Source organism: Choloepus didactylus, chromosome 4 (genome assembly GCF_015220235.1).
Source record: "Choloepus didactylus isolate mChoDid1 chromosome 4, mChoDid1.pri, whole genome shotgun sequence".
In the NCBI taxonomy this organism is placed as follows: Eukaryota; Metazoa; Chordata; class Mammalia; order Pilosa; family Megalonychidae; genus Choloepus; species Choloepus didactylus.
In genome coordinates this window covers 3,615,397-3,641,550 of record NC_051310.1, presented here as the reverse complement: position 1 = coordinate 3,641,550, position 26,154 = coordinate 3,615,397, and the positions used below count along the sequence as shown (strand labels likewise).

The window sequence follows — 26,154 nt, the reverse complement described above, 5'->3', positions numbered from 1 at the left end:
CTGACCGTCCCTCAGGTCCCCACGAGGTCCCCACGTCCCCACTGCCCTTCGTCGGATGCCCCCCGTGCCCTGCCCCCCACGTTCTCCCCACCCCAGCGGAGCCCGGAGCGACCCCTTCTCGTGGCTTCTGCTCTGGAGTCTGCAGCCTCGGGCCGTGTGCCCTCCGCTCCTCCGCGGCGGCCCGGGGAGGGGGCTTCTCGGCCAGGGCCGCCCGGAGCGGGGGCTGCCTACCTGAGGGCGGGGGTGGGCTCGCGCACGCCCGCAGCTGAAAAGCGCCCCCTTCTTCGCCCTTAGCAGATTAAATCCCGGGGTCCCCACCCCCGAGAGCCGGGGGAGCGGCCACCGGGGCAGGCGGGGCGCGGACACTGGGGGGACCTCCGGGGTCTCCTGGTGGGCTACTGCCCATGCGTCAGCGTCGGGGTGCCCCAGAGGTGGGGCCCCCCACTCCCCACCCCTCCCCTCCCCCACTCCCTGCCTGTCTGGCCTCAGGGACCTCTCGGGGCCCCCAGGCTGGGCCCGGGAACGCTGTGCCCCGCAGCGATCCCGCCCGCCCGAGGGGCCCCACTCCCACCGCGACCCGCCGTCCAGAGCCCCTCGCGGCTCCAGGGAGGCAGCCTCCGCTGGGCCACTGCCCCCCAGGCCCCCAAAACCCGCCTTTCCCTCGCCCCTCGTCTCTTTAACGGCCCAGAGGCCCAGCACCCGCAGTGGCCGCAGTCGGTGGGCGCGCAGGGTGGAGATGGGGCTGGAGGGGGGTTCGGGTGACGGAGGCCGGGAGGAGCCCCCAGCGGACACCCCTCGTGTCCCCCGTCCCCGTGGTGGTCTGCCCCTGCATCCCGCCTCCAGGAAGTTTCTGGACGAGCTGGCCCCTCCGCAGTGGGGCTCTGCCCATGTCCCAGCCGCGGCCCCGGGTGGCTGGGGGCTGAGCCTCCTGAGGACGAGCCCTGCCCGGTGCCGCCTCCTCCAGGCACTGTCGGGGGGCCGCCCCCCCACCCGGAATGAGAACCGCCCCTGGGGGCCCTTCCACCAGACCCGCAGGGCACCCTGTCAGGACGCAGTGTGGCCCGGACGGCACTGTGACCGCGGTGGCTCCCAAGCAGCACCCACGGAGATGGAGCGGCCCCGGCTTTAGGGACACAGGGCGCGCGGCAGTGGCCGAGGCCGAGCACAGAGGACAGGTGGCTCCAGCCGCCGCAGGAAGGAGGAGGTGGCCTGGGCCAGCCGAGCGGACCCCACCCTGGCCCCGGGCATGGAGTCAAGGCGAACACCCCGGCCGCCTTCAAATCCCCCCTCAAACCCCTGGGTCAGGAAGCCCTTCTTGACGTCTCAGCCACCCAACCTCCTGGGGAGCCTCAGAAACCCGGGGGCCCAGGCTCGAATGCTCTGTGCCTCCCCTGCGCCCCTGGCATGTAACGGGCATGGGTTCGTCTCCCCCAAGGCTTAACTGTCTCCCCACAATCCTCTCCACTCCTACCCCTTCTCCCAGTTAGTGGGGTTTTCTTTTGAATTTTGAATTCTGAGTGAATTTTTAGTCGCTTAAAAACTGTGGAACGACACCACAGTGAACCCTGAGTTAAATCACGGGCTATAATTAATAGCACAATTACAAAAATGCACTTTCATCAACTGTAACAAACCACCAGACCAATGCCAGGTGCTAATAATAGGGTGGCATGTGGGAACCCTGCATTTTATGCATGATTGTTCTCTAAACCCACAACTTCTCTAATAAAAATAAATAGAAGAATCAGAACAAAAGAGTCTGTGAAGTTTCACGTCCACTGAAGAACAGTGACCGACTGTTGGGGGGACTGAGTCACGGCCCCCCTGAAAGGCACGCTGGGTCCTGCTGGGCGTCCCCGTGGACGCGGCCCCACCTGGAAAGTGAAGGTGTGGGCTCACGCTTGGGGACGATCTTCAAAGATCCTTCTCAGAGGCCAAACTGAACCCGGGCGGCCTTCGCCGTGTGGCTGGAGGCCTTAGAGGGACTCGGACACAGCCACAGCCGCCAGAGCGACGGGGTGTGACGGCAGAGGTCAGCCCAGGGCCCAGGGTCACAGCGCGCCAGCCCCGGGAACGAGCAGGGCCCGCCGAGGCGTGCAGCCTCTGAAGATGCGGGACGACACAGTCCTGTAGCATAAGCCAAGGAGACTTGTCTTCAGTGGCCATTTTCCAACAAGCGGTGGGCGGCTGGGCCCGGGACCCACCCCAGAACCCAGTGCTGTCAGCTGGGCGGCGCTGCGAGGCCCAGGGAGGGCTTCAGTCAGCAGACCCCCGGGCAGGCTCACGGCCCTCCCCAGCCGCCCAGAGGGCGTGGCCGGGCCCAGTCGGGGGGAGGCAGGTGGCAGCAGGTGGTGGCAGCCTGCCAGCTGGCCTTCTAATCCTACCGCACACCCCAAGGGGCTGGGTTGGGGTCAGGGACGGTCCCTGATGGCCCTGGTGACGCCTGGCCTGAGCTCGGGCCGAGTAAAGGTGCTCTGCATCCCAAGCAAGAACGCAACTGGTCTTAAAACACGCCAAAGCAATCTAAAGATTGGAGACTCCGTTCATTCAGCCTGCAGGCATGTCTTAACTGCAATGTGCCAGGAGCTGAGGACAGGATTTCTAGAGGGCTCAACCGAGGCATCCAAGTGTCCATCATCGCCAGGACCCGAGGCCGCCAAGGTGAAGGAGTGGCCCTGGCCTGGAGAGGGACAAAGAGGCCCTTGTGGAGCAGTGCTGCCCACAGACCTGGCAGAGCCAGGGACAAGCACCCTCTGGCCCGCAGGACCTGCTTCTGGGCGAAAGTGGCAGGATCCAAACACGCTGAGCACAGCACAGCCCCATCAAAACCCATGGCGACTTCCCCTTTGCCTCAGCACCTGCCTCGCCCGAGAGCCCCAAGGACTGTAGTGAGACAGATGTGAGAACCAGGACACCCCTTTGGAAAACAGGTGGCTACAGGGAAACGGCTCAAGAATTTAAAGGATTATTATACAAACTGAAAACCAGCTGTTTACTGTAACCACTGAGCAAAGAGATGGGGAGGGAGCACAAGGTTTCCAGTGTTTCTGGTAATTCTGGAAAAGATCTATAAACTCTAACAGAGAGAAATTTCTTAATTTCATTTTGATGTTACAATTCACAATTGAAAGACATTTTGTCAGAATACGACTTTAAACAGTATCTCTTAAACTGGACTCTGGATCCTTGGATCCAAGATATGGTTTTTCCACTAAAAAGGATGCTCATTATGCTGGTGCCGAGCCTCTGGCAATGCTTTACATATTAACGGAATCTCCCAAAGTTATGAGCTGAGGGTTCCTACTTTTTGGAAGAAACTGCAGGCAAGGGAGGGGAGCGGCCCCCAGCTCCAGGACTGTGGCCCAGGAGGGGAGCGGCCCCCCAGCTCCAGGACTGGCAGAGCAGAGATCAGAACCCCAGCAGCCTGGCGCTGGTGTCTGTCCTTACTCTGCCAGTGGCTCCCTAACAGGGGAGCTTTTACTATCCCCGATGTTGGGCTGCACCCCATTCCAATTAAATCCATCTCTGGGCAGGCCCAAAGCACCAGTCCACCCCTCGCCTCTCCCAGTGAGGGGCGGGCAGTCCCGTGCTGCCCTCCTTTTCCGTCAGCCGAGGAGCTCGGGGCCGTTCATTGGGAAGCGATCACCTGAGTCTCAGAATCATCCATAAAAGAGAGATCATCATGTCATCTGCCTCAGCACGGTTTAGAGGATGAAAAATACAAATAAAGCACTTCGCACAGGTCTTCGTGAAACGTCTGAATTCCAGCACAGGAAACATAAGATGGCCTAGACACATCCTGACCAACAAGGGTGACCCAGGACCTGCGGCCGTGGTGCCCCCTTTCGGGCCTGGTCTTTCACTCCAGCTAATACTTTGCACCCCAGATGGGCCATCCCGCCAGGACACTGCCCCTCAGCCTCTGCACTGCCCCCCGCACCCCAGGTCCCTCCTGTCTTACCCCCAAGCAGCCTTCACAGGCCACGGACACCTCTCCCGCCAAGCTTCCCTGGCCCGAGCCCCCGGCCTCGTGCCAACCTACTCAGAGCTAATCAAGGCCCCGCACTGGGCCTGCGACGGTCCCGCAGGAGCCGATTCACCTGTCCTCACCTCCCCGACGGCACCGCAGCTCCTCCAAGCTCCACCACACCCACCACTCTGTCCAAGAAGCCTGACGAGCACAGCGCATCTGTGTTTATTACAATGTTCAAATCTCCCTGACAGCACTTCTTTTTAGCCTGTACAACTTGTTTCTTTTTGCTTCTGGGCCTATCATACACTTGCTGGCTGAACAGGTTGCTTCTCTACATGGACCACCTGGAAGACAGAAGAAGGCAGAGGAGACAAAAGAAGAGCACTTGTAGGAAAAGGCTGGAAATGGGAAAAAAGCATCAACAATAACTTAAAATTTTTCTTCAGGGAGGGAATCTTTCCAAAACTCCTCGGCCGAGGTTTCCCTCCCTTCTTCCTTGTGGGACTGTGGGCATTTGAGGAGCAAGGCGGGAAGGTGGGACTCCCCAGGGCCTGGGGACACGGCCCCTGCCACCCAGCGTCCCCCCCCCCCAGCCGCCTGGGAACAGTTCCTCCTTCACTTTGACCGGCCCCAGTCCGGATCCAAGACAGCTGCTGCCACCATCGACTTAAACCGAGGAACCCCTTCCCCGGGCCCTGGCTCACCCTGCAATACAGTATTCTTTACCCGACTCAGTGTTACTCAGAAGGAAATGATATACCCGGATGTGAGGCCAACTCAGAACAGAACGCTCACCCCAGACTCACTTCCTTTCTCCACTGCAAAGACAAGGTAAGAGTTTTTTTAAATTCCTTTCATAATTAAAGGATATACTAATATGTATATCTCAAAATAATATGGAATCCTTTAAGTACCATTACAACAGTCATACGGTTAATAGAGAGGAACAGGAATGAATGCACTGGAAAAACATTCTTGTATTATACATCAACAGCAAATGTTTCTCAAATTATTTTTAAGAAAAAATATCTAAGAAGTTAGAAGCTGAAAACTTTGCTTAAAAAAACTGCAAGTACAGATTAAACTTAGAGCCTTAAAAAAAAAAAAGATAAAAATCAGCAAAGTAAAATGAGAAAAACGGGTTTTAAACTCTCAAACATACTAAATTGTCATTATATCAAATATACCTAGGCATTTTAGCAAAATAAAAGCATTAAATTGTACTTAGTAGACATATTCATTACATTTATTTTGGTAACTACTTCATTATAGTCGACTTTTGTCTATTTGGATAAAGAATAATCTGGAAGTAATGCTGACAATATAAGGTGAAGAAAGCAAACGTTCCCAGCCATTTTCGTATGAACATGGATTGTACTGTTTAATGTGGACCCAAGGCCATAATTTTTAGGGTAGGTTTTACTTCCATTACAGAGTCTCTTCATGTAAGTTCATAAAACACAATACAATGTGAAGAGCCCAATTTAAAAATCACATGCAGCAGCCTGTGTCAACACAATGCTCCCAACGAGGAACGAGAATAGCCCAATCTGGTGTTACGGGGCTCATTATGTGAGACTGATTGGGTACGAGCAACACGAACACACTGAAAATAGGCAGAAATCATGCCTTGACAGTCACTCCAGGCCAGTGTGATAGTTTAGGTTACTAAAATAACCATGCAAAAATTTCAAAATGACTGCAGAAGAGTTCAGCATCCTAGTCACCACAATGCTTGAAGCTTAGGAACAGTGACTTCTCTATAAAAGCTATAAAAAAATTTGTTTGAAAAGAACTACAGGTAAAAAGAGCTGTTTCCAAAGAACAATGGATACTTTTAAAGGACATGTTGACATTTAACTTTCAAGAACAAAATTAAAAATTAAATGGTATAACCTGGCAAAGGATGCATCCAAAATGAATTATCACCTTGATTTCCCAGCGGTATAATTAAGACAGTGCTCTAACTTAAAAACTCCTCGAGATAGTAAGAGCACTTTAAAGTTATGATCCAGAAAAGCAATCCTAAAACTACCGTGGCCAAAATGAGAACACTTCTGACCTGTAGGGGGAGGAGCTCATTGCCCCAAGACCCCAACATTCCCCTTTGGCCCAACTCTCTAATGATTCTAGAACATTCCAGTAGGAAGACTTACCAAGGATTTTTAATTAAGGGGCAATACTGAGAGACAAAGTGAGGCTTTGTATAGGGCTATGCTTTTACTGTCATTTAGGTTTTTAGGGCTATTCCTTTATCTATCAAGTTTTAGGTGTTTAAAATGACAACTTCCCTACACAGAGTTCCCAAGTTAATATGAATCTCTGAGAGGAAATGGGAGATTACTATAGAATTCAAAAGATGTACTATAATACAATTGGCTATTCTGTGAAAGGTGACTGCAGAAAAGAGCAGTCTGTCAATCAGTTATAATACCGGGACTAAAACGTTACAAAGGCACTTCGGATTCTTTCATTGCATTCATAGGCAAGCCTAAAGCTGGATCCTCAGAAAGTATTTACAGAAATAAATATACTCCTGTGGCAGAAGAAAAACATTTCACGCACCAATATATTTAAATTGATGGCTCTTTTAGACAATAAAGAAACTCCTGCACTCCAAAATGTGACCTAAGTAGTTCAGCAGGCACCTGGAACAAGCCAGCAACTCTGCTACTTAGTCCCAGAGAGTGGGAGGTTTAAGATGCTGGCTGTTGATAGCTGACTTCTTCTGACAAGCTATGAAGATCTGGTTCTGCAGGGCAACTGACAGTTTCTGCTATAACACATTGTAAAATAGCACTGGGCACGTTTAACAAGCATGTCCAGTACACAGCCTTGAGTGACAGGAGACCATTACATACTACACTCAAATGGTTCTGCTAGTTTTTATGTAACTTGGCTTTGGGAACCAGTTTTCAGTTTTCATTCTCTAACTATAGACTTCCTCTTTTTTTTTTCTTTTTTTTTTAAGATTTCTTAACTTCATTTAAATGTTTCAATCTGTACTAATTACAAAGGAAAAATTGGTTTACAAACAAAAACAACTTGAAGGTATTTAATAGACGATGTTTTATCCTTTCAATGCAGTCTCATTGTTTTTTTTCACTATTAGCTTTCATAATTTTCCTATATCACACGCACAAAAATAGGAGATCCCTTCTCTAAATGCAGAATATTGGGAGGGGGAGGGTTTGCAGACATTTTTTCAAACAAAAAACTTTTATGAAAGAATAGATCTTCAATCAAAACCATCCAATGAACAACAACCACAAAAAGAACCCACCCTACTAATTGACTGAGACCAAATCAAGATTCCCAAATGAAACAGATCCTTCTGCTTTCCTCAGCATATCACTATGTCTCATTGTACTGCTTTTGTGCTTGGACCTTACTCCTACCTAATGTAAAATTTCTTCTTTCCTCATAATTTTCTAGTATTGTGTAAGGTATTATATCTATTTTTTGAGATTCTGAATATCTGCATTTTAATGTTTGTATAACCCATTTAAAAAATTAATTAGAAAAGCTGTCTGTAGTTTATATTTTGATAAGAGGAGAAAAAACACCCCCAAACTAAAATCAAACAAACAAAACCATATCACAGCATACAGATAAGGACCCAAATGGAAAAGTTAACGCACTGTAATGATATTTGTTTTTGCAAAATCAAAAGCAGTAGAGATACTGAATATAATTTGCTTAAATTATAAATACTGAGGTTGAAATATGCACGTATAAATCATATTTAGGCTCAATGAACTGCAAGCTCTCTATAAATACATAGAAGTATATATAAAGTGCAGAACAAGCAATATCAGACGTGAGCTCTCTTGGCATTTTAGTACTCCCATTCATCGGATTTCAGGTCGAGATAGCTGAGAATGTTCTGGGCGAGCTTTACCGCCTGCTTCCTGGCAGCCTTGCACTTCTCCTCTCCCTGCGGATCCACGGCATCCAGGGCCAGCAGCTGCTTGGTGAGCAGCTCTTCCAGCCGAATGTAATTCTTATCAGTCCGATTTCCGCCAAACGAAAGAACTTCCTCCTGGATCTCTGACAAGTTTCCAAGGACGTCCCAGACTGCTTTATGGGACGGGTGCTCTTCAGAAACAAAAGACTTTCTTTTCTCAAGGGCTTCCTTCAAGTCGATGTACGTTATAAGTGTCTGCACTTCAATCACGGCTCTTCTCCTGGCTTCTCGAATGCAGGGGTTTTTCTCAAGACTCACCTCATCCAACTGTCCAATCAAACCCTGCAATTCTGTTTTGCAGCTCAGGTACAGTTCAGAAGGATTCTGTGCTTGAAGAAGTTCGTTTTTTATTTCTCTCATTCTCTTGAGGACCTTTTCGATTTTTAAAATGGAATGATTCTGTCCCAGGTCAAAAGCATATGTAGTGTCTGCTTCCTCCTCCAAATCCAAATATTTCAATAATTTGTTGATATCTTCTACTACCTCCCTTCGATAATTCCTGATTTCTGTACGCCCGCACACATCTAAAGCATCCAGATCAGCAATCAGTCCCGAGAGCACACAAGATAAGTGCCTGCAAGTCTCGTTGTTGCTGTTGTTCACGCCCATCAGAAGTGCAATCAGAGTGCCTCTAGCCTTGTTCACATCACACATCACGGAGTTAATTTTGGCAACTGAAGGATGTACGTCTGCGGAAAGCGGCAGGGAAGGCTGCTTCTTCATGCAGTCTTCAATGATCTCTTGCACTGCACAGATCTTGGTTAAAGTGTGATACCTTGCTTTCCGCAGTGAGATTTTTCCTCCAGTTTTAACATGTGTCAGCCTAAGAATGATATCCTGGATGCCTTCTTCCAATTCATCAGTTACACAGTTGCCTCCGCTGTAGAATGGCACAATCTTCTCTTTCACAAGGGACTGAGCTTCCTTAAAAATGTTCTGTATTTCCACTCGGTGCGGGTGGTTTGCATTCTGCTCCAATTCTTTGAGAAGACGCTCTGTCTCTTGTGCCGCCCTCTTTCTAGCTTGCTGAATATCACCTTTTCCTTCGGTATCTACGGAGTCTATTTCAAAAAGCTGTTTTGTTAGAATTCTCTCCAGTCTCTTGTAATTCTTGTCGTCTGACACACCACTGAAGCCAATTACTTGCTGTTCTATACTTTTTACTTCCTTTTGGATTTCATGAAGCCTACTAATAGAAGGGTGTTGGTTTCCCATATCCATACTTTTGTTGTGTTCAGCTTCACAAGCACTAAAAGATGACAAGAATAACTTATTACAGCACAAAGTCTCTGCAGAATGGCAATCATATACTTACTCTAAAATTTTCAGTTAAAAAGGATATACTTAGAAAAAAAGGACTTGCCATTACTGCAATCCCAAAGACAGTCATACTAAATACAGAAAGAAGGGTGACATATCAACTCTCTCTCCTGAAAATAACCTAAACACGGCAGGGATTATAAACAGTGTCACTGTGGTAAGAGTATCAGCTGGAACTCTGTCAGCTTCAAGTTTTTTCAACTGTAAGAGAACAGCGTATGCTCTCATTAGAAGTATGGCATGAAGGTAAACTATTAGCTGGGAAACAGCACAAATACTTTGTGTCTTAAGTTGGGAAGCTATTTTTCTGGGCACCAGCAAGGCACCTTTGTGGAATGTAAATAGGGAAGTAAAACAGTAGCTTTTCTAGCCAATATGCAGAAAAAGTAATTCTAAACAAAACGAACTGAGCCACTGAAACACCCTAATAGTTCCTGTTTCCATACTTCTTTCCATCCCTTTATGCACTTGTCCAAGGCTACCTTGTTTTTCAACACCCCCACCTGGCCCCTATCTTCCCAGCAAATACAGAATTCCACAGGGAAAGCAAAGCCAATGGGATTGCGCTGAAGCAAGGTTCCACCTTGGGCTTTGGAGGGCCAGTACTTCCGCAGGCTCCACCCGCAAAAAACACCCCACACAAACGTGACTCGGCTCCGATTAATTCCCTCGTCTCCCATCTGGGTCCAGGACGCCTTAACACCTTTTGTGTGTGTGTTTTTGGGTTCCTATCAAATGGCTCGCTGGAGGCGGATAATCGCCTGAAACCAATGCCCTGTGGGTGTCCGCGCCAAGAGAGGCGGCTGGAGGCCCACGAAGGGCGGACTGGCCGCGTTCTTCCCTCCCTCTCCGCACTTTACCCAGGAGAGATCTGGGCTGGCTGCGGTCTTGGCTTCCCGTGGCTGGGTGGCGAGGTGGAAGATCAGCCCTTTACGGGGTGAGGCACCGGAGCTGGGTCCCAAGCTGCATCCCTCTCACCCCTCCCGGCTAGGTCTGAACGGGGAAGCCGGTGAAGGGGCCGGCGGTGGCGGCGGCAGCGACTGGCCGCAGCGGCCTCTGCGGACGCCTCGGCCCAGGCCCCACGACGCGCCGGCCGCCGCTGACCTCACAATGGGCGCGCGTGGGGAGGGGAGCCCCGCGCCCCGCTCACCTGGCCGACCCCCGCCATCGCGCCCTCCGCGCCGCCGCCGCCGCTCCCGCAGCCCCGCCCCGGGCCGAGCGCCCCTAGCCCGGGGAGACGCCCTCCGGCCCCGGCGCCTCACCTCGCCGCGCCCCGAACGCCCCGCCGCCGGCCGCCAGGCGCAGCAGCCCGGAACCGCCGCGACCACCGAGCAGCCCCGGGGCCCAGCCGCGCCGCCCCTCCGCCCCTCGGTCTCCTCACGCCTCGGCGGGAAAGAGCACGGTCGGCCACGGCCCGCCCCCGCCTCCGGCTTTGCGACGTTGTCGTAAGGCAGACCTCTCGCTGTCGCGCCTGTGCCGTGCGCCGCGGGAGCCGGGAGGACGCGCGGCCATGGCGGCTCTGTGGCCCGGGAGGAAGACCTTTCTCCCTCTCCTGTGCCGCGCTTTCGCGGGCCCCGGCCGCCATTCGGTCCCGGAGCGCGGCGCCGGGCTCAGGGATGCGGAGCCGGGCGGGGTAAGCGGGGAGAAGTTAGCCCCGGGGGGGTGACCGCAAGAGGAGAGGGACCGGCCCGCACCCCTGAGGCCCGCGGGAACCACCGAGGCTGGGACTGAGCTCCTCGGGGCAGGGTGCAGAGCCGCGCAGGCGCCCGAGTGGGACGGGGGCAAGGGGAGTGGGGAGGCCCTGGGCGAGGGGCGCCGGGACCCCCGTCCGGAACGGTTCTGCAGCCGCTAAAACTCCTGCGTCTCCTCCTTGGTCTGAGGATCTGAAGGTGCCGGCCAACCCCACCGGGATAGCCTAAAGCGCTTTTGTTAGGTCTAACGTAGTCAGCAAGTTTGGACGCACCCGTTTTACTGTCTTGGGTGGTTACTTTTTATGTTTAACGAGTTCTTGATGTGGACAGCGTGAATCTTTTCGTTCTTGTGCTTTGACTCCGTTAAGATTATTAGTGCTTTTCTTCCAGAGATGACGAACTCTATCTTCGAATTTTTGTAGGACTTCACGTTGAATAGTTATTCTTGCATGCACGCCTGACCTGCCAAAGACCCACAAATTATGTTTGTAGCAAGAAAGGACTACAAGCAGTTTTTGTAAAGTGCACTTTTGTTGTGAAGGATATTTTGTCTAAGGGAGGCCGAGGCCTTGATTCCAGCTGTCAGATGAAAATGTTGACTAATGGTATGGAATGGGCCGCAGATAAAACATTTAAACAAGTCATGCAAATGCTAACACTTTATTTAGGAAGGGGCTAATGAGGGGAGCTGGAGAGCTTGATAGAAACAGTAGTTTGAGAATTAAAAAGAACCAATTAAGAATTCCAGAATGTGCCTGCCTTTTAAATGTTCATTTCTGTTGGTCTGTGGCTTGTGGCACACTTATAAATGCTGGCTTTGGACTTCAGCCTTGGTTTACTGTTTAGACAAGGACTTGCAGGGCAGTTGGTCAGCCAGACCCCAGCCCCCTGTCTCAGTTCCCTTTTACAGAGCCCACAGCCTTTACTCTATTCCTACAACACAGAGACCCACCCTGTGCTCCATTCCTTGGGCAGAAAGATACAAACAGGTGTCTGAAAATGCTCCGGGAAGGTAACCTAGAAATCAACCAAGAACTTTCGCCAGGGTGAGAACTTACCTAGCCCGTGAACTAGTAGTCTAGGAAAAAAGAACTTCATGCACACCAAGATCTCTCTGTTGTCATGCAGGCCTTTCATTAAAGTGAAATAGTTCTTACCATGGGTCTGATCTTCAGGGTGAATCCTCTTTTTGTCTGTTGTAGTCCAAGTGACGTACAAGCACACCTTGTGCTGGCACCTGCTGGCCTCCCTATACCTGTTGAAAGTGACGATTGTGATGAGGCTGCAGATCAGATAAAAAGTGGAGCAGGTGGCCCATGAGTCAGGTCTTGCCCAATTCTAGCATCGTGACTTGTGTTGTTGTTTTTCTTAGAATTTGAGTTCTCCATTATGCTAGATATAGGATGTGACATAAAACAACAGTTTGCTTAGGGCAATTTGTATTTCCTATGTGTTTATTATTATCTTTGTATGGCTCCTGAGAGCACAGCAGCTTCTCCAGGAAATTACGTTGCTGCCGCTCAGAGCGATTTCTGTCTTCCAGACTTGGAATTTAAATATCATGTTTTAAAAAAGTTAACAGGTGAATCTTGTTTTCTTTGTACAAGTAGTTATTACATTTCAATCCTGCATATCTAGCACACCATCTGTTTCATTAATTTGTGGCTTTGTTCTCCACCTGAGTTAAGGAGACTTGCTTTCAGGACCTCCATCCCCATCTCTGACTTCTCGGTTCCAGTTTTTAATAGAAAAATATCATAGAAGTATTTATTATAGAATTTAGAGTTAGGCACCATCCTTCCAAACCCAAATTGAAACTCATCTCTTAAGTGGTCAGAAGCCCCATCTTGCTTATACGACGTATACTTGTGCAGCTTATGTCACTGGTTCCTAAACTTGTCTGTGCTTTGGAATCACTGGGGAGACTTGTTGCTTTTTTTAAAGAAGTTGTAGGCTTACAGAAAAACCATGCAGAAAGCACAGAGTTCCTAAATATCCTGGGAGACTTTAAAAAATACTGGGGCCCATCCCAGTGATCCTGATTTGATTGGTCTGGGCTGTGGCCTGGGCATCAGGAGTTTTAAGGGTGTGTCAAATAAGCTGCCAAGTTTGAGTCATTAACATTTGCTTGTAGTCCTGAGTTTTATTAAAATATATAGGCAGAGTTAACATTTATTAAGCACTTCCATGCACTCTAAGAGTTTTATGTGTTTTAACTTATTTACTCCTTTTAATTCTGTGAAGTAGGTACTTTTATTATTCCTATCTCACATATGAGGAAACTTAGGTACAATAAGATTAAAACAAAATTCCTCAAGGTTGTACAACTTGTAAGGCATGTATATAAAGAATGTATGTATAGTTCTTTTGCACAGAAGACAGTGAATTAAAAAATTTTTTTTCTAGTAATTTTTAGATCAAAAAGAACAAAGAAACAGGCCCTTGGCATGGAGAGGTAATAGTTACAGGGAACAATAATGGAACTACTGGTCTCATTTTGCTACATTTTCATCAAGGAGAATGATCTTCAAACCCCATTCATGAAGTGTAGATTCAGAATAAACATGCTAAGTAGGAAGTCAAAGCTCAGTTAAATGAGAAACTGGTGCGAGGATTCAGACATAGAATTTTAAAGTCTAACATGGATATTTTTAGTATTTAAAAGGCTTTCAATAAATAGTTGGTCAAAAGAAAAACTGGGTCAGGAGGACTTTAAAAAAGCATGTAGTTTAACTCCCTTATTTTACAGGTGAGGCAGTTGGGGCCTAGAGAGGTAAAGTGATTTGCCTGGTGTCACACAGCAGACTCAGGACTGAAACCTAGGTTTTCTGACTCTCAATTCAGTGTTCTAATTTTATCAAATGCTTTTTTTCTCATCTACTGAAATGATTATATGATTTTTCCATTTATTTTGGTAATGTGGAGAATTATATTGATTTTCTTTTTCTTTTTTTGTTACTTTTTGACTGTGGAAAATTTCAAGCATATATCAAGTTTGACAAAAGAATGTCATGAATAACTAAGTACACAGTTCCCTGCTTCAGCAGTTATCCCTGCCTGGCAATTTATTTCATCTTTACCTCCATCCATCCCTCCCCGTCCCTATTATTTTTTGGCAAACATCAGACATCATATTTCCTCTATAGGTATTTGAATGTGTATCTTTAAAAGATTCAGACTTTTTAAAAACATAAACACCATACCTTTATCACATTTAAAAAACATAGTAATTTCTTTAATTTCATCAGATGTCTAGTCAGTGTTCAGATTTCCTCCACTGCTTTAGAAATGTCCCAAGTGTTCCCTCCACAGTTTCTGTCGGGATCCAAACAAGGGCTGCACGTTGTGCTTGATACTCTTTTAGGTCTCTGTAAGCTGTAGGTTCTGACTTTAGTTCTCTTGCCCTTTATAAGCAAGTTGTTTTTTTTTTTTAAAAAAAAGTTCGTGTGTCCTCTAGACTTGGCCAGTCTGGACTTGGCTGTTAGTCACCCCGTGGCGGAGTTTCCCACGTCCCTCTGGCCTGAGCGTTTCTTGTGAACTGACAGCTGCATTCGAGCCTTCGAGAACCTTGGCCTCGTTTAAGGTTAAATCCTGCAGAGAAGAAAAGGTGGAGTTACAAACCAAAAATACAACAATACTGGTGTTTGTCTTCACCCCTGTTGCTATCTTTATCAGGGTTCTTTACTTCTTCAGGTGGCTTCAGTCAACTGCCTAGTGCCATTTCCTTTCAACCTGCAGAAGCCCCCTGGCATTTCTTGTAGGGCCGGCCTAGCAGGACAGAGTCTGGCATCTGACCCTAGTGTTTTGGGGCTTGTCCCTGGCCCCAGGGCCAGAGGGGTGCTCTCTCCGCTGCAAAGGCGGACTTAGCCTGTTCTTCTGATGTGGATTCGCTCATTTAACAAGTATTTGATGGCCAAGCCCTAGGGCTGGCTGTGGGGTGAGGCAGCTTCCTGGGAAAGGCACTTTTACTCAGCCTTCAGAGATGGTAAAAAGAGTGAAATGTGAGTGCCTGCCACCGGGTAGGTGGGCTGAGGCCAGGCCCCTGTTGCGGTCACACTCTTGTCAGGGTAAGGGTGTCCTCTGGGCCGGGCGGCTCTCCCACGCGGTTGGCATTACTAAAATCAAGAAACGCCTCTAATGGGGGGGGCTGGGACCCCAACCCTCAGAGTGAGCCGGGAACCCCCCCACTACAGTGGGCCAACGTTTGCTCTTTTTGTTGCCCCTTGTTGGTTTCCCCATGATGGCCGGTGGTGAAGCTGTGACTGTGAGAGGAGCTTCGTGTTGTGTGGCACTTCCTGGAAGAAGGGTGCCAGGGAAACCTCTCCCCTCTCCAAATCCTGGCTGCTGGAAGGAGAGACCCCAGGGGGTGAGGGGTGGGCACCTGGAGAACCCAGGGCCCTGCTGTAACGCAGAAAGGACGGGTGCCCAGCCAGGCCTGTGGAGCTGGGCACGCGGGGCCCGGGCAGGCTGCCCGCCTGGCAGTTCAGGTACCAGGACAGACCCAAAAACGACAGCTGGCCTGATGAGGGAGAAAAGGCGTGTTTCCCCCGCTGTTAGGGAGCAGGTTCTGGCCTGCCCTTCCCCAGGCTGCGCGGGGCCAGATGTAGAATGTTCCCTCCCTAAACTTGGAGTCCCTGCCATGCCGTGTTTAGAGAACGTGACTATGTTGAAAGAGCCGTAAATGATAGTGATTATTCACACTACAAGGGGATTCTTTCTTTTACAAAAGGATTCTTTCCTCCCACAAACCTCTTCCTGCCTCCCTTTTTAAGTAGCTGGTGTTTGGTGAACAAATACAGAAGTATCAGTTTATAGGGAAGAGTGAAGGGCCTGTCTCTGTCACAGTTGAAGATTAATTTCTCAAATTATAGCGGAAACACTCCTTGCAGCTCTTTGAGCTTGCTTTGTTATGTGTCCACAGCTAGAACAAGTGATTGCTGGGTGGCTCCTTTAAGAGGTGTTGAATTTGGGAAGGTTCAGCGGGAACCTGGGGGAAAGGGGCAGGGTAGCGTTCTCCGTTCTCGATGGTAAACCACAGAAAGCACATTCGGGTTGAAACCTGCTCTGTCATCCCTCTGCTCCCTGGGGGCAGCCGCCTGCGTCTGTGATGGAAGCCCCGAGGCCCCACCTGGCTCTGTGTTGGTCTCACTAGGTCACCTTGTGTGATCCACCTTCCCAGAGACAAAGGCCTGGGGGGGAGATCCAGAAACATTTGCAGAAAGTAAGGTTTTTAAAGGGCTTTAATGGGGGTAGAAAATTTCCTGGTTACAAATTGCTTTTAGAAAGTTGGATAAAAGGTTAAAGAGCTCCGTGTTACAGGCCTGCCTTTACTTTCTGAAGAGGACATTCATGTAGAAGAGATTTCCCGTCAGTCTAGAATCACATCCAGGCTGTTTCAGGTCTCCCGTAGAAGGTCAAGGCGCCGTTCTGCCAGCAGGGCCCTTCCACACAACAGGATGGATCCCATGCCTTCTGCACAGCCTTGCTGGCCCTTAATTGGGATCTGTCCTGTTTGGCTGTGCCTCTTCTTCCCAGAGACACTGAGATAGTCGCTCTTCAGAAGTACTAGGCAGAAGTCAGAAGGACCAAGTAAGAGGGGACGTGAATCTGCAAGAGGCAGAATAAAAAGTTGTGCAGGATTAGTTGGGGCACAGGGGTCCAGTGTGGGGGCGTGCACCGTGTCGGCTCATGAAGCTGCAGGGATTTCCCCAGGTGCTGCTGGGGCTGGGGTCTTCCACCTGCTCTGCTGAGGTTCCCCCAGCAGCCACAGTTGCCTCGGGAGGGCTGGGCCAGCCCTCAGATCTGCAAGCTTCTCCGACCCACACTTCTTGACCCCCTGCTTATGATTCTCTCACTGTCTGGCCTTTCAGAATTTACGGGAAAACCCAAAAAACCTCTTCAGGAACTAGCAGTTCCTGAAGGATCTTCAGTCCCCAAATTGCCAAGCACCCTCTTCTTGATGGCGACTGCTCTGGGCAGACCCTCAGAACTTGTGGGCATTGTGAGGCTGGTTGGGCAATAGCTGCCGTAACTTTAAACTCTGTTAGGTGTGTCACCCCTATAAATGAAGCTTCTTGAGGGTGAACTGTATTTCTGTGAGTAAGCCTAGAGAAAGTAACCGTGAGAGGCTTTGAAGAAATGGAAATAGTTCATTCTTCCAGCAAGTGCTGTTCCATGTGGCTCCATGCTAGGCCTGGAGAACAGCCTGGAGAACAGGCTGGCGGGCTTGCAGGCCAGTGGGAGAAGCAGATGCCGACCAGCGTGCAAGTCCTGCGAGGGGGTCTCACCCCATGTGGCACAGCAGGGTCCTGGAGGATATGGCATTGAGCTGAGCTGCGTGAGTGTGATGGATGGAGCAGTGTGAGGAGCTTGTGCACAGCCTCTGAGGAGGAAAGAGCAGACGGTGTGTTAGTAAAGGAAGTTCTGGAGGGTGCGGGGGGAAGGAGAGCTTGAGGCCAGAGCACATGGGCCTGTTGGACCCATCGGGATTTTAGATTTTATCCTGAGAGTAATGAGAAATTGTTCATGTTTTCTTTAAGGAAGAAAGTAGTACGATTAGATCGAGTATTTTGGAGAGATTGCTTGGCTGCAGTCTGGAGAGTGACGGTGGGGGGCAGCGTAGACAAGGTGGGGAGCAGTTGAATGGTGGTTGGAGCTGACCAGTGGCTTGGCCGAGAGTGTCCCAGGACTGTAGTGGTGGCGAGAGTGAAGCCGGTCAGCTCCCACGCTGACAGTCAAGCAGGGGTCCCACCACGGCGGAGGCTCATCTAGGCTTGGCTGGAGGGTGCCCAGTGGACTGGGCTGGGGCGGGGCCCAAACCTGGCTGGATTTCTGCTGCTCTTCTTCAGCCAGGAGAGGAAGGTTTTTTGCAAGAGGTCTAAGTGGAAATATTCACCGCAATCATGAAATAAACTAATATGAAACACTAAAAAGTTTGAATTCCAGCAGCTTCCTCTTCCAGAGGTCTGGAGATGATAAAAAATAAAATCAAGTCTTGGAAGCAGCAGAGCCTGCTGATGTTCTTTGCACAGCAAATGAGGTCGATTGAACAGAGTTCTTTATGGCAAAACCTGCTTTCAGTGAGCTTCCGATCAGTTTTCTTTAAAAAAAGTTTTTGCTTGCTAGTTTTCTAATCCACATACTTATTTTTGCTTGCCTCTAAGTACAGAAAGCATAATTGAACAAAATTCTGTTAATTGTTGTAGATGTTCTATTAGGTTTCATGTTTCATTTTGAGGAAAATTAAAACATTTTTAGGCACTTAAGCTTAGGGTGTAAGTTGTAGCTCTCTCAAGTAAAAAAAAAAAGTACTGTATATTAAGATTTAGGCTGGTTTATTTTGAGTAATCTATTTCCAGAGACCATCTCTAGTAACCTGGGTAAGCTGGCATGTAAAGTACTGGAGCCACCAGAGGGTTGTTACAAACCTTTTTGAAAAAAAGCAGTAGGGAATTGAGGTAACTGGTAGTGATGCCATTTGTGATCAGATCCAAAAAGGGCAGAATTTATTAGGAAACCCAGAATACTCTGCCCCACACCCTGCAGGGTATTTTGGAGCTGCCCGTACTGGCTCCTGAGAACTAGTCATTAATCAGGAATTTTGCTGATTGTTAAACACAGCCATTATAAAAATTAAACTATATACTTAAATTAAATATTAAAAACAAAGGTGATAAATCCCCAAAGCCATCACGTCCTGTTTATTTTACTGCCTTTTGTGGTGACGTGTCTCTCTGAGGCTATGGCCTCTGCCACGTCTGAAGGTGGAAGAGCCGGTGCTGCTCTGCGGCTCTGCCCGGCTCCCTCTGACAACGGGTGGCAGCTTGAGATGGGTTGTGGTTGGAGTGTTTGCACCATGGAAACTGGCAAACACTCCAAACCCAAACTAGGGCTCAAGTTTTTATTGTGCTGACTGTCTAGCTTTTAAAAAGTGAAGGAGAGAATGTTAATGCAGATTAAATGGTAGTTTGCCTGTAGTTGTTAAATTGAGAATAGCAGATTGAGGAAATATTCTTCCAGGATTCAAGAACTGGTACCCAATTCAGCAAAAAAGGCACATGTCTGACAAATAAGTGAAGTTCCAGCATAGGTCATCTTGTTTCACTTTTATATTACTCCTTAATGTCAAGTAATGTTCACCAGTTTGACCTATACTGGTTAGTCAGTTGCAACCACAGGTTGGATAGGAGTACCAGAATTTGTCAAAAACCAATGAAAGGAAGATGGTGGGAAGATGGTGGAGTAGGAGGCTCCAGGAATCTGTCCCTCCACCAAAATAGCTGTTGACCCAGTAGGAAGTGTCTGAATCAACCATTTTCAACTCGAGTGTCTAGTGGAACACAGTGCCGCACCCCGGGGAGAGCTGGAGGAAGAGGCTGGAGAATTGTGGTATACGTCGGTGAACTTCATCCTCGGTGCAGTGGCCGTCGACCCTCACCCCCCCAACTGTGTGGCATGGGTAAATATAAAATCCTACATGACTGTACTTTGGGGTTGTAACTGTCTCCCCTCAACCCCATATGACTTAACAGGCAAATGTGTAAAACAACATTATAAATCTATGTTAGTGGGCATAGAGTGTATAAAGATGCAATCTGAGACAAGAACAATATAAAGGGAGAGGGATGGAGATTTAAAGGAGTAGAGAGTGTGGATACTACTAAAACCAGGTTAATACTGGGTGAACTAGATTGAGATGTTCATCATATTTACGAAGGCAGGTGCTAAGAAAAGAACTAAAAAAAAAATAGCAGAAAGGAAAGAAGGGAATCAAAATGGCACGCAGCAAAAAAGCACTTAATAAAAAGAAAAACAGTAATGCAGTAATTGAAAAACAAAACACACAAGACAGTGCAGAAGACAAATGGCTGAATGGCAGAAGTAATTCCTTCTCAGTTATTACTTTAAATGTCAAAGGATTAAATTTCCCTATTAAAAGGCAGAGATTAGCAGACTGTATGAAAAAGCATGATCCATCTCTATGCTGTCTACAGGAGACTCACTTTAGGTACAAAGACACAAAGAGGTTGAAAGTAAAAGGGCAGAAAAAGATATTCCATGCAAACAATAATCAAAACTGAGCCAGTAAAATAAAAATAAACTAGAGAGAGGGAAAAAAAAAGTGAGCCAGGGTGTCTATGTTATTGTCAGAAAAAATATGGGCCAAAAAAGGATACTATATATTGATAAAAGATTCAATCCGGCAAGAAGCTATAATGATTATAAATACATATGCACCTCACAACAGTACCCCAAAATATATGAAGCAAAAAGTGACTGAGTTGTAAAGAGAAATAGAGCACTTGACAATAATAGTTGGGATTTTATTTCAATAATTGATAGAACTTCTAAACTGAAGGTCAACAGTGAAATAGAGGATTTGAACAATGCTATTAACAAATTAGATATAACGGACATATATAGAACACTCTACCCAACAACGGCAGGATAAACATTCTCATCATTTTCTAGGATAGACCTTATGTTAGGCTATAAATGCAATATCTTAATACATTTAAAAATATTAAAATCCTGCAGAGAATCTTTTCGGCCCACAAAGGAATAAAGCCAGAAATCAATAACGGAAGGAAAACTGGAAAATTTACAAATTTGTGGAAATTGAACACCACACTATTAAACAGCCGGTGGGTTGAGGAAGAAATCAACAAGGGTAATTAGGAAATATCATGAGATGAATGAAAACAAAAATACAACATACCAGAACTTATGAGTTGCAGCGAAGGCAGTGCTCTACATGCCTACGTTAAAAAGGAAGATAGATCACAAATCAGTATCTTCACACCTAAAGAAACTAGAAGAACAAATTAAGTGCAAAGTTAGTAGAAGGAAGGAAATTGTAAGGAAAGAGAGCAAAGATCGGTGAAATAGAGAATAGAAAAACAGTAGAGAGAACCAACAAAAGCAAAAGATGTTTTTTTGGAAGATCAATAAAATCAACAAACCTTAGCCAGATTGACAAAGAAAAAGAGCAAGGACACAAATATCTAAAATCAGGAAAGAAAGTGGGGGCATTTCTACAAATGTTACAGAAATAAAAAGGATTATAAGAGGGTACTATGAAGAGTTATATGCCAGCATATTGGAAAACCTGAATGATATGGACATAGTCCTTGATACGTATAAATTACCTGATCTGATGCAAGAAGAAATAGAAAATCTCAAGAGACCTATCTATAACTGGTAGAGACTGGATCAGTAATTTAAAACCTCCCAACAGAGAAAGTCTAGGACTGGGTGGCTTCACTGCTGAATTCTACCAAACACTTAAAAAAGATTTAGCAGCAAGTCTTCTCAACTTTTTCCCCAAAAAAAGAAGAGGAGGGATTACTTCCTAACTCATTCCATGAGGCCAGCATTTCTGTGGTGGTTTGGAACCGTGTGTCCCCCAGAAGATCATGTTCTTAAGACTAATCCGTTCCTGTGGGTGTGACCCGTTTTAAGTGGGCCCTTTTGTTGGGGCCCCTAAAGTTAAGGTGACGCCCACCTCATTCAAAATGGGCCTTATTCCGCCCACTGGAGCCCTTTAGAAACTGAATGAATGCGGGGTGGGGTGGAGAGGGAGAGAGAGGGCACACAGAAGGAAGAGCGAGCCACAGAAGCAAGAGTCGAAGCCAGTGAAACACGGAAGAGAAGGAGAGAGCAGCACATGCTGCCTGTGCCTGGCCACGTGGCAGAGGAGCCGTCCGAGGCTCGCCGGCAGCCAGTCCTGACGATTCCTTGATTTGAACGTTTTCCCAGACTCCAATCATAAGTGAATAAATTCCCATTTTCAAGCTGAACCATTTCATGGTATTTGCTTTAAGCAGCCTAGGAAACTAAAACAGTTACTCTGATACCGAAGCCACATAAAGACAGCATGGGAAAACAGACTTACAGACCAACATCCCTTATGAATATAGATGCAAAAATCCTCAAGAAAATGCTGGCAAATAAAATCCAGCTGTATCGTGAAAGGATTATACACTATGACCAAGGGGGATTTATTCCAGGAATGCAAGGGTGGCTCAGCATAAGAAAATCAGCATAATTCACCACAGTGATAGAATGAAGGAAAAAAAAAAATACGATCATCTCAATTGTTGCAGAAAAAGCATTGGACAAAATCCAACATCCTTTCATGAAAAAACACTCAGAAAAATAGGAATAAATGGGAACTTTCGTCACATGATAAAGGGCATTTATGAAAAATCCAGAGAAAATACACTGAATGGTGAAAGACTGAAAGCTTTTCCCGAGATGAGGAAGAAGAGAATGCTCACTGTCACTACTGTTAGCACCACACTGGGAGGTCTAGTTAGAGCAGTCAGGCAAGAGAATATAAAAGGCATCCTAATCGGAAAGGGAAGAAGTTGAATTATTCCTATTTGATCCTATTTATAGAAAACCCCAAAGAATCTACAAGAAGGCTACTAGAACAGATAAACAAATTCAGCAAAATTGCAGGGTGCAAGATAAACATGCAGAAGTCAGTTGGACACAATGTATTACTCTATGGTAGTTAAGATTAATGAATTAGAGTTGCATGTATCAACATGGATAACCTCATAAACGTAATGTTGAGCAAGAAATAAAAGCTGCAAAAGCTATGGAAACTAATAGAGATGTGTTTGAAATATGGAATCATTATTTACACCTTGCCTATGTTCCAGGTTTATGCGTGACAGTTGAGGAGCAGTTTATTGTATTCAAAATATGTTTCCCATCTTGGGTATGACTGAATCCAGGAAAATAAGGAATAAATATTTGGGTGTGCTACATTTAAATTTTTATTAAAATAAAAAAAAAAAAAAGTCAGTTGGGTTTCTATACACCGGTAATGAACAATCTGAAAAGGAAATCAAGAAAACAGTTCCATTTACAATAGCGTGTCAAAGAATAAACTATCTACAGATAAATTTAACCAAGGAGGTGAAAGACTTATAAACTGAAAACCTTGAAATATTACTGAAAGAAATTAAAGATGACCTAAATAAATGGAAATACATCTTGGGTTCACTAATTGGAAGACCTAATATTATGAAGATGTCACTACTGCCTAAAGTGATCCACAAATTCAAAGCAATCCCTACCAAATTCCTAGCAGCCTTTTTTGTAGACGTGAAAAAGCTCATCCTCAAATTCATATGGAATTGCAAGGGGCTCCAGAGAGCCAAAGCAATCTTGAAGAACAAAATTGGAGGACTCACAGTTCCTGATTTAAAAACTTGACTACAAAGCTATAGTTAAGTGTGGTAATGGCATAAGTATAGACACATAGATTAGTAGACTAGAACTGAAATTCTAGAGTTAAATCCACAGGTCTTTGGCCAGTTGGCTTTTTTTTTTTCCAAATCAATATATAAAATATATGTATATATATTTAATTAGAGAAGTTGTGAGTTTACAAAACAATCATGCATGAAACACAGGATTCCTGTATACCACCCCACCACCAACACCTTGCATTGGTGTTGAACATTTATTACAATTGATGATAGCATTTTTTAATAATTGTGCTATTTGTTAACAGTATTTACATTTGTTACAATTGAAAAATTATTAAAATAGTACTGTTAACTATCATCCATAATTTACATTAGGTGCAATTTTTTTCCTGTTTACCACCCTATTGTTACCATCTTGTATTACTATCGTACATTTGCTATAATTCTTGAAAAAACTTTCTTAATACTTGTACTAACATCACCTGTAGTCTATCCTCTACAATAGGTTTGCCTATGTTGTATAGGCCTATGTTTTATCTTTTAATTTTTAAGCTAGTAATATATTCAACCTAAATTCTCTCCTTTTAACCTCATTCACCTATATAGTTCGATGCTGTTGATTTCACTCACAATAATGTGCTACCATCACCACCATCCATTTCTAAACCTTTACCATCAGCCTAAGTAGAAATTCTGTTCAAGTTAAGCATCAGCTCCCCATTCTCTTACCCCAGTCTATCTCCTGCTAACATATATTCTAGATTCTAACACTTTCCTTCTTACAATTAGTTCATAACAGTGGGATCAGGCAATATTTGTCCTTTTGTGTCTGGCTTATTTCACTCAACATAATGTCCTCAAGGTTCATCTATGTTGTTGCATGCATTGGGACTTCATTCCTTTTTATGGCTGAATAATATTCTCCGTATGTATATAACACATTTTGTTTACACATTCATTGGTTTATGGACACTTGAGTTGCTTCCATCTTTTGGCAATTCTGAATAATGCCACTATGAACATTGCTGTGCAAATGTCTGTTCGTATTCCTGCTTTCAGTTCTTCTGGGTATAAACCTGGTAGCGGGATTTCCAGATCATATGGTCATTCTATATTTAGCTTCCTGAGGAACTGCCAAACTGTCTTCCACAGCGGCTGTACCGTTTTTTTAAAAATTCAGTTTTATTGAGATATATTCACATACCATGCGGTCACACAAAGTGTACATTCAGTTGTTCACGGTACCATTATGTAGTTGTGCATTCATCACCAAAATTAATTTTTGAGCATTTTCATTACCACACACACAAAAATAATAAGAATAAAAATTAAAGTGAAAAAGAACGATTAAATAAGTAAAAAAGAACACGGGGTGCCTTCCCCCCTGCCCCCCATTTTTCTACTCATCCATCCATACACTGGACAAAGGGAGTGTTGTCCACATGGCTTTCCCAATCACATTGTCACCCCTCATAAGCTACATTTTTATACAATCGTCTTTAAGATTCAAGGGTTCTGGATTGTAGTTTGATAGTTTCAGGTATTTACTGCTAGCTATTCCAATCCATTAGAACCTAAAAAGGGTTGTCTATATTGTGCCTAAGAGTGCCCACCAGAGTGACCTCTTGGCTCCTCTTGGAATCTCGCTGCCATTGAAGCTTATTTCATTTCCTTTCATATTCCCCTTTTGGTCAAGAAGATGTTCTCCATCCCACGATGCTGGGTCCAGATTCCTCCCTGGGAGTCATATTCCATGTTGCCAGGGAGATTTACTCCCCTGGATGTCGGATCCCATGTAGAGGGGAGGGCAGTGATTTCACCTGCCAAGTTGGCTTAGCTAGAGAGAGAGTGGCCAGTTGGCTTTTTGCAAGGGTGCCAAGTGCATTCAATGGGGAAAGAGTAGTCTCCTCACCAAATCACCTGGGACACCTGGAAATCCACATTAAAAGAATCCACCTCTCACCATATGCAAAAATTAATTAAAAATGGATCATTCAGAACCAGACCCCAGAGCCTGGGGGAACATGGCCACAAGTCCTCACACCAGTCAAGAATTATAGGCTAACAGGCATCACTGGGCAGAAAAGCACAGTGACCCGAGGCATCAAAGGGTGGAGCAATTTTCTAAGACACACCCACAGGGAAACCAGATACTGAATATTTCTTCCCTCTGCGACCTGAGCCTGTTCTGGTCTGGGAAAATCTGATTTGGATAAACAAGGAAACCGTGCCTAGACAACAGAAAATTACAACCTACACTAAGAAAAACAAAGTTATGGCCCAGTCAAAGGAACAAATGTACACTTCAACTGAGATACAGGAATTTAAACAACTAATGCTAAATCAATTCAAAAAGTTTAGAGAAGATATTGCAAAAGAGATAGAGGCTGTAAAGGGAGCACTGGGCATGTATATGGCAGAAATCAATAGTTCAAAAAAACAACTAGTAGAATCTATGGAAATGAAAGGCACAATGGAAACATACAACAGCAGATCTCAAGAGGCAGAAGAAAACACTCAGGAACTGGAGAACAAAACACCTGAAAACCTACACTCAAAGGAGCAGATGGAGAAAAGAAAGAAAAAATATGAGCAACATCTCCAGGAACTCAAGGATGAAACAAAGTACAATAATGTATGTATCATTGGTGTCCCGGAAGGAGAAGAGAAGGGAAAGGGGGCAGAAGCAATAATAGAGGAAATAATTAATGAAAATTTCCCATCTTTTATGAAGGACATAAAATTACAGATCCAAGAAGTGCAGCATACTCCAAACAGAAGAGATATGAATAGGCCTATGCCAAGACACTTAATAATCAGATTATCAAATGTCAAAGACAAAGGATCCTGAAAGCAGCAAGAGAAAAGTGATGCATTACATACAAAGGAAGCTTCATAAGACTATGTGTGGATCTCTCAGCAGAAACCATGGAGGCAGGAAGGAAGTGGTGTGATATATTTAAGATACTGAAAGGGAAA

General features: G+C 46.1%; 2 protein-coding genes across 4 annotated transcripts in view; one reads left to right on the top strand and one right to left on the bottom strand.

Annotated features, from left to right (window-relative positions):
- Positions 1-5,327: 5,327 nt before the first annotated feature.
- Positions 5,328-10,668, bottom strand: BAG5 (BAG cochaperone 5). Of its 3 annotated transcripts, none has more exons than XM_037831752.1 (2): positions 10,523-10,668; positions 5,328-9,189 (listed from the first exon to the last, which is right to left on the bottom strand). In XM_037831752.1, exon 2 carries the CDS (start codon positions 9,159-9,161, stop codon positions 7,812-7,814), a length of 1,350 nt encoding a protein of 449 aa, XP_037687680.1. In that variant the 5' UTR covers positions 9,162-9,189; positions 10,523-10,668; the 3' UTR covers positions 5,328-7,811. The 3 variants fall into 3 exon arrangements, with proteins under 3 accessions (XP_037687680.1, XP_037687678.1, XP_037687677.1); XM_037831750.1 differs by lacking the exon at positions 10,523-10,668 and adding an exon at positions 10,411-10,437; XM_037831749.1 differs by lacking the exon at positions 10,523-10,668 and adding an exon at positions 10,121-10,364.
- Positions 10,669-10,732: 64 nt separating this feature from the next.
- Positions 10,733-26,154, top strand: part of LOC119531035 (cytochrome c oxidase assembly factor 8) — a 42,945-nt gene continuing 27,523 nt past the window's right edge. Inside the window, 1 exon segment of the mRNA XM_037831761.1 lies at positions 10,733-10,893. Coding sequence (XP_037687689.1) covers positions 10,771-10,893 — 123 coding nt within the window. The 5' untranslated portion in view covers positions 10,733-10,770.

Excerpts from the sequence above, each read along its gene's own strand:
- BAG5 (XM_037831752.1), bottom strand. The coding sequence starts at position 9,161 with ATGGATATGGGAAACCAACACCCTTCTATTAGTAGGCTTCATGAAATC.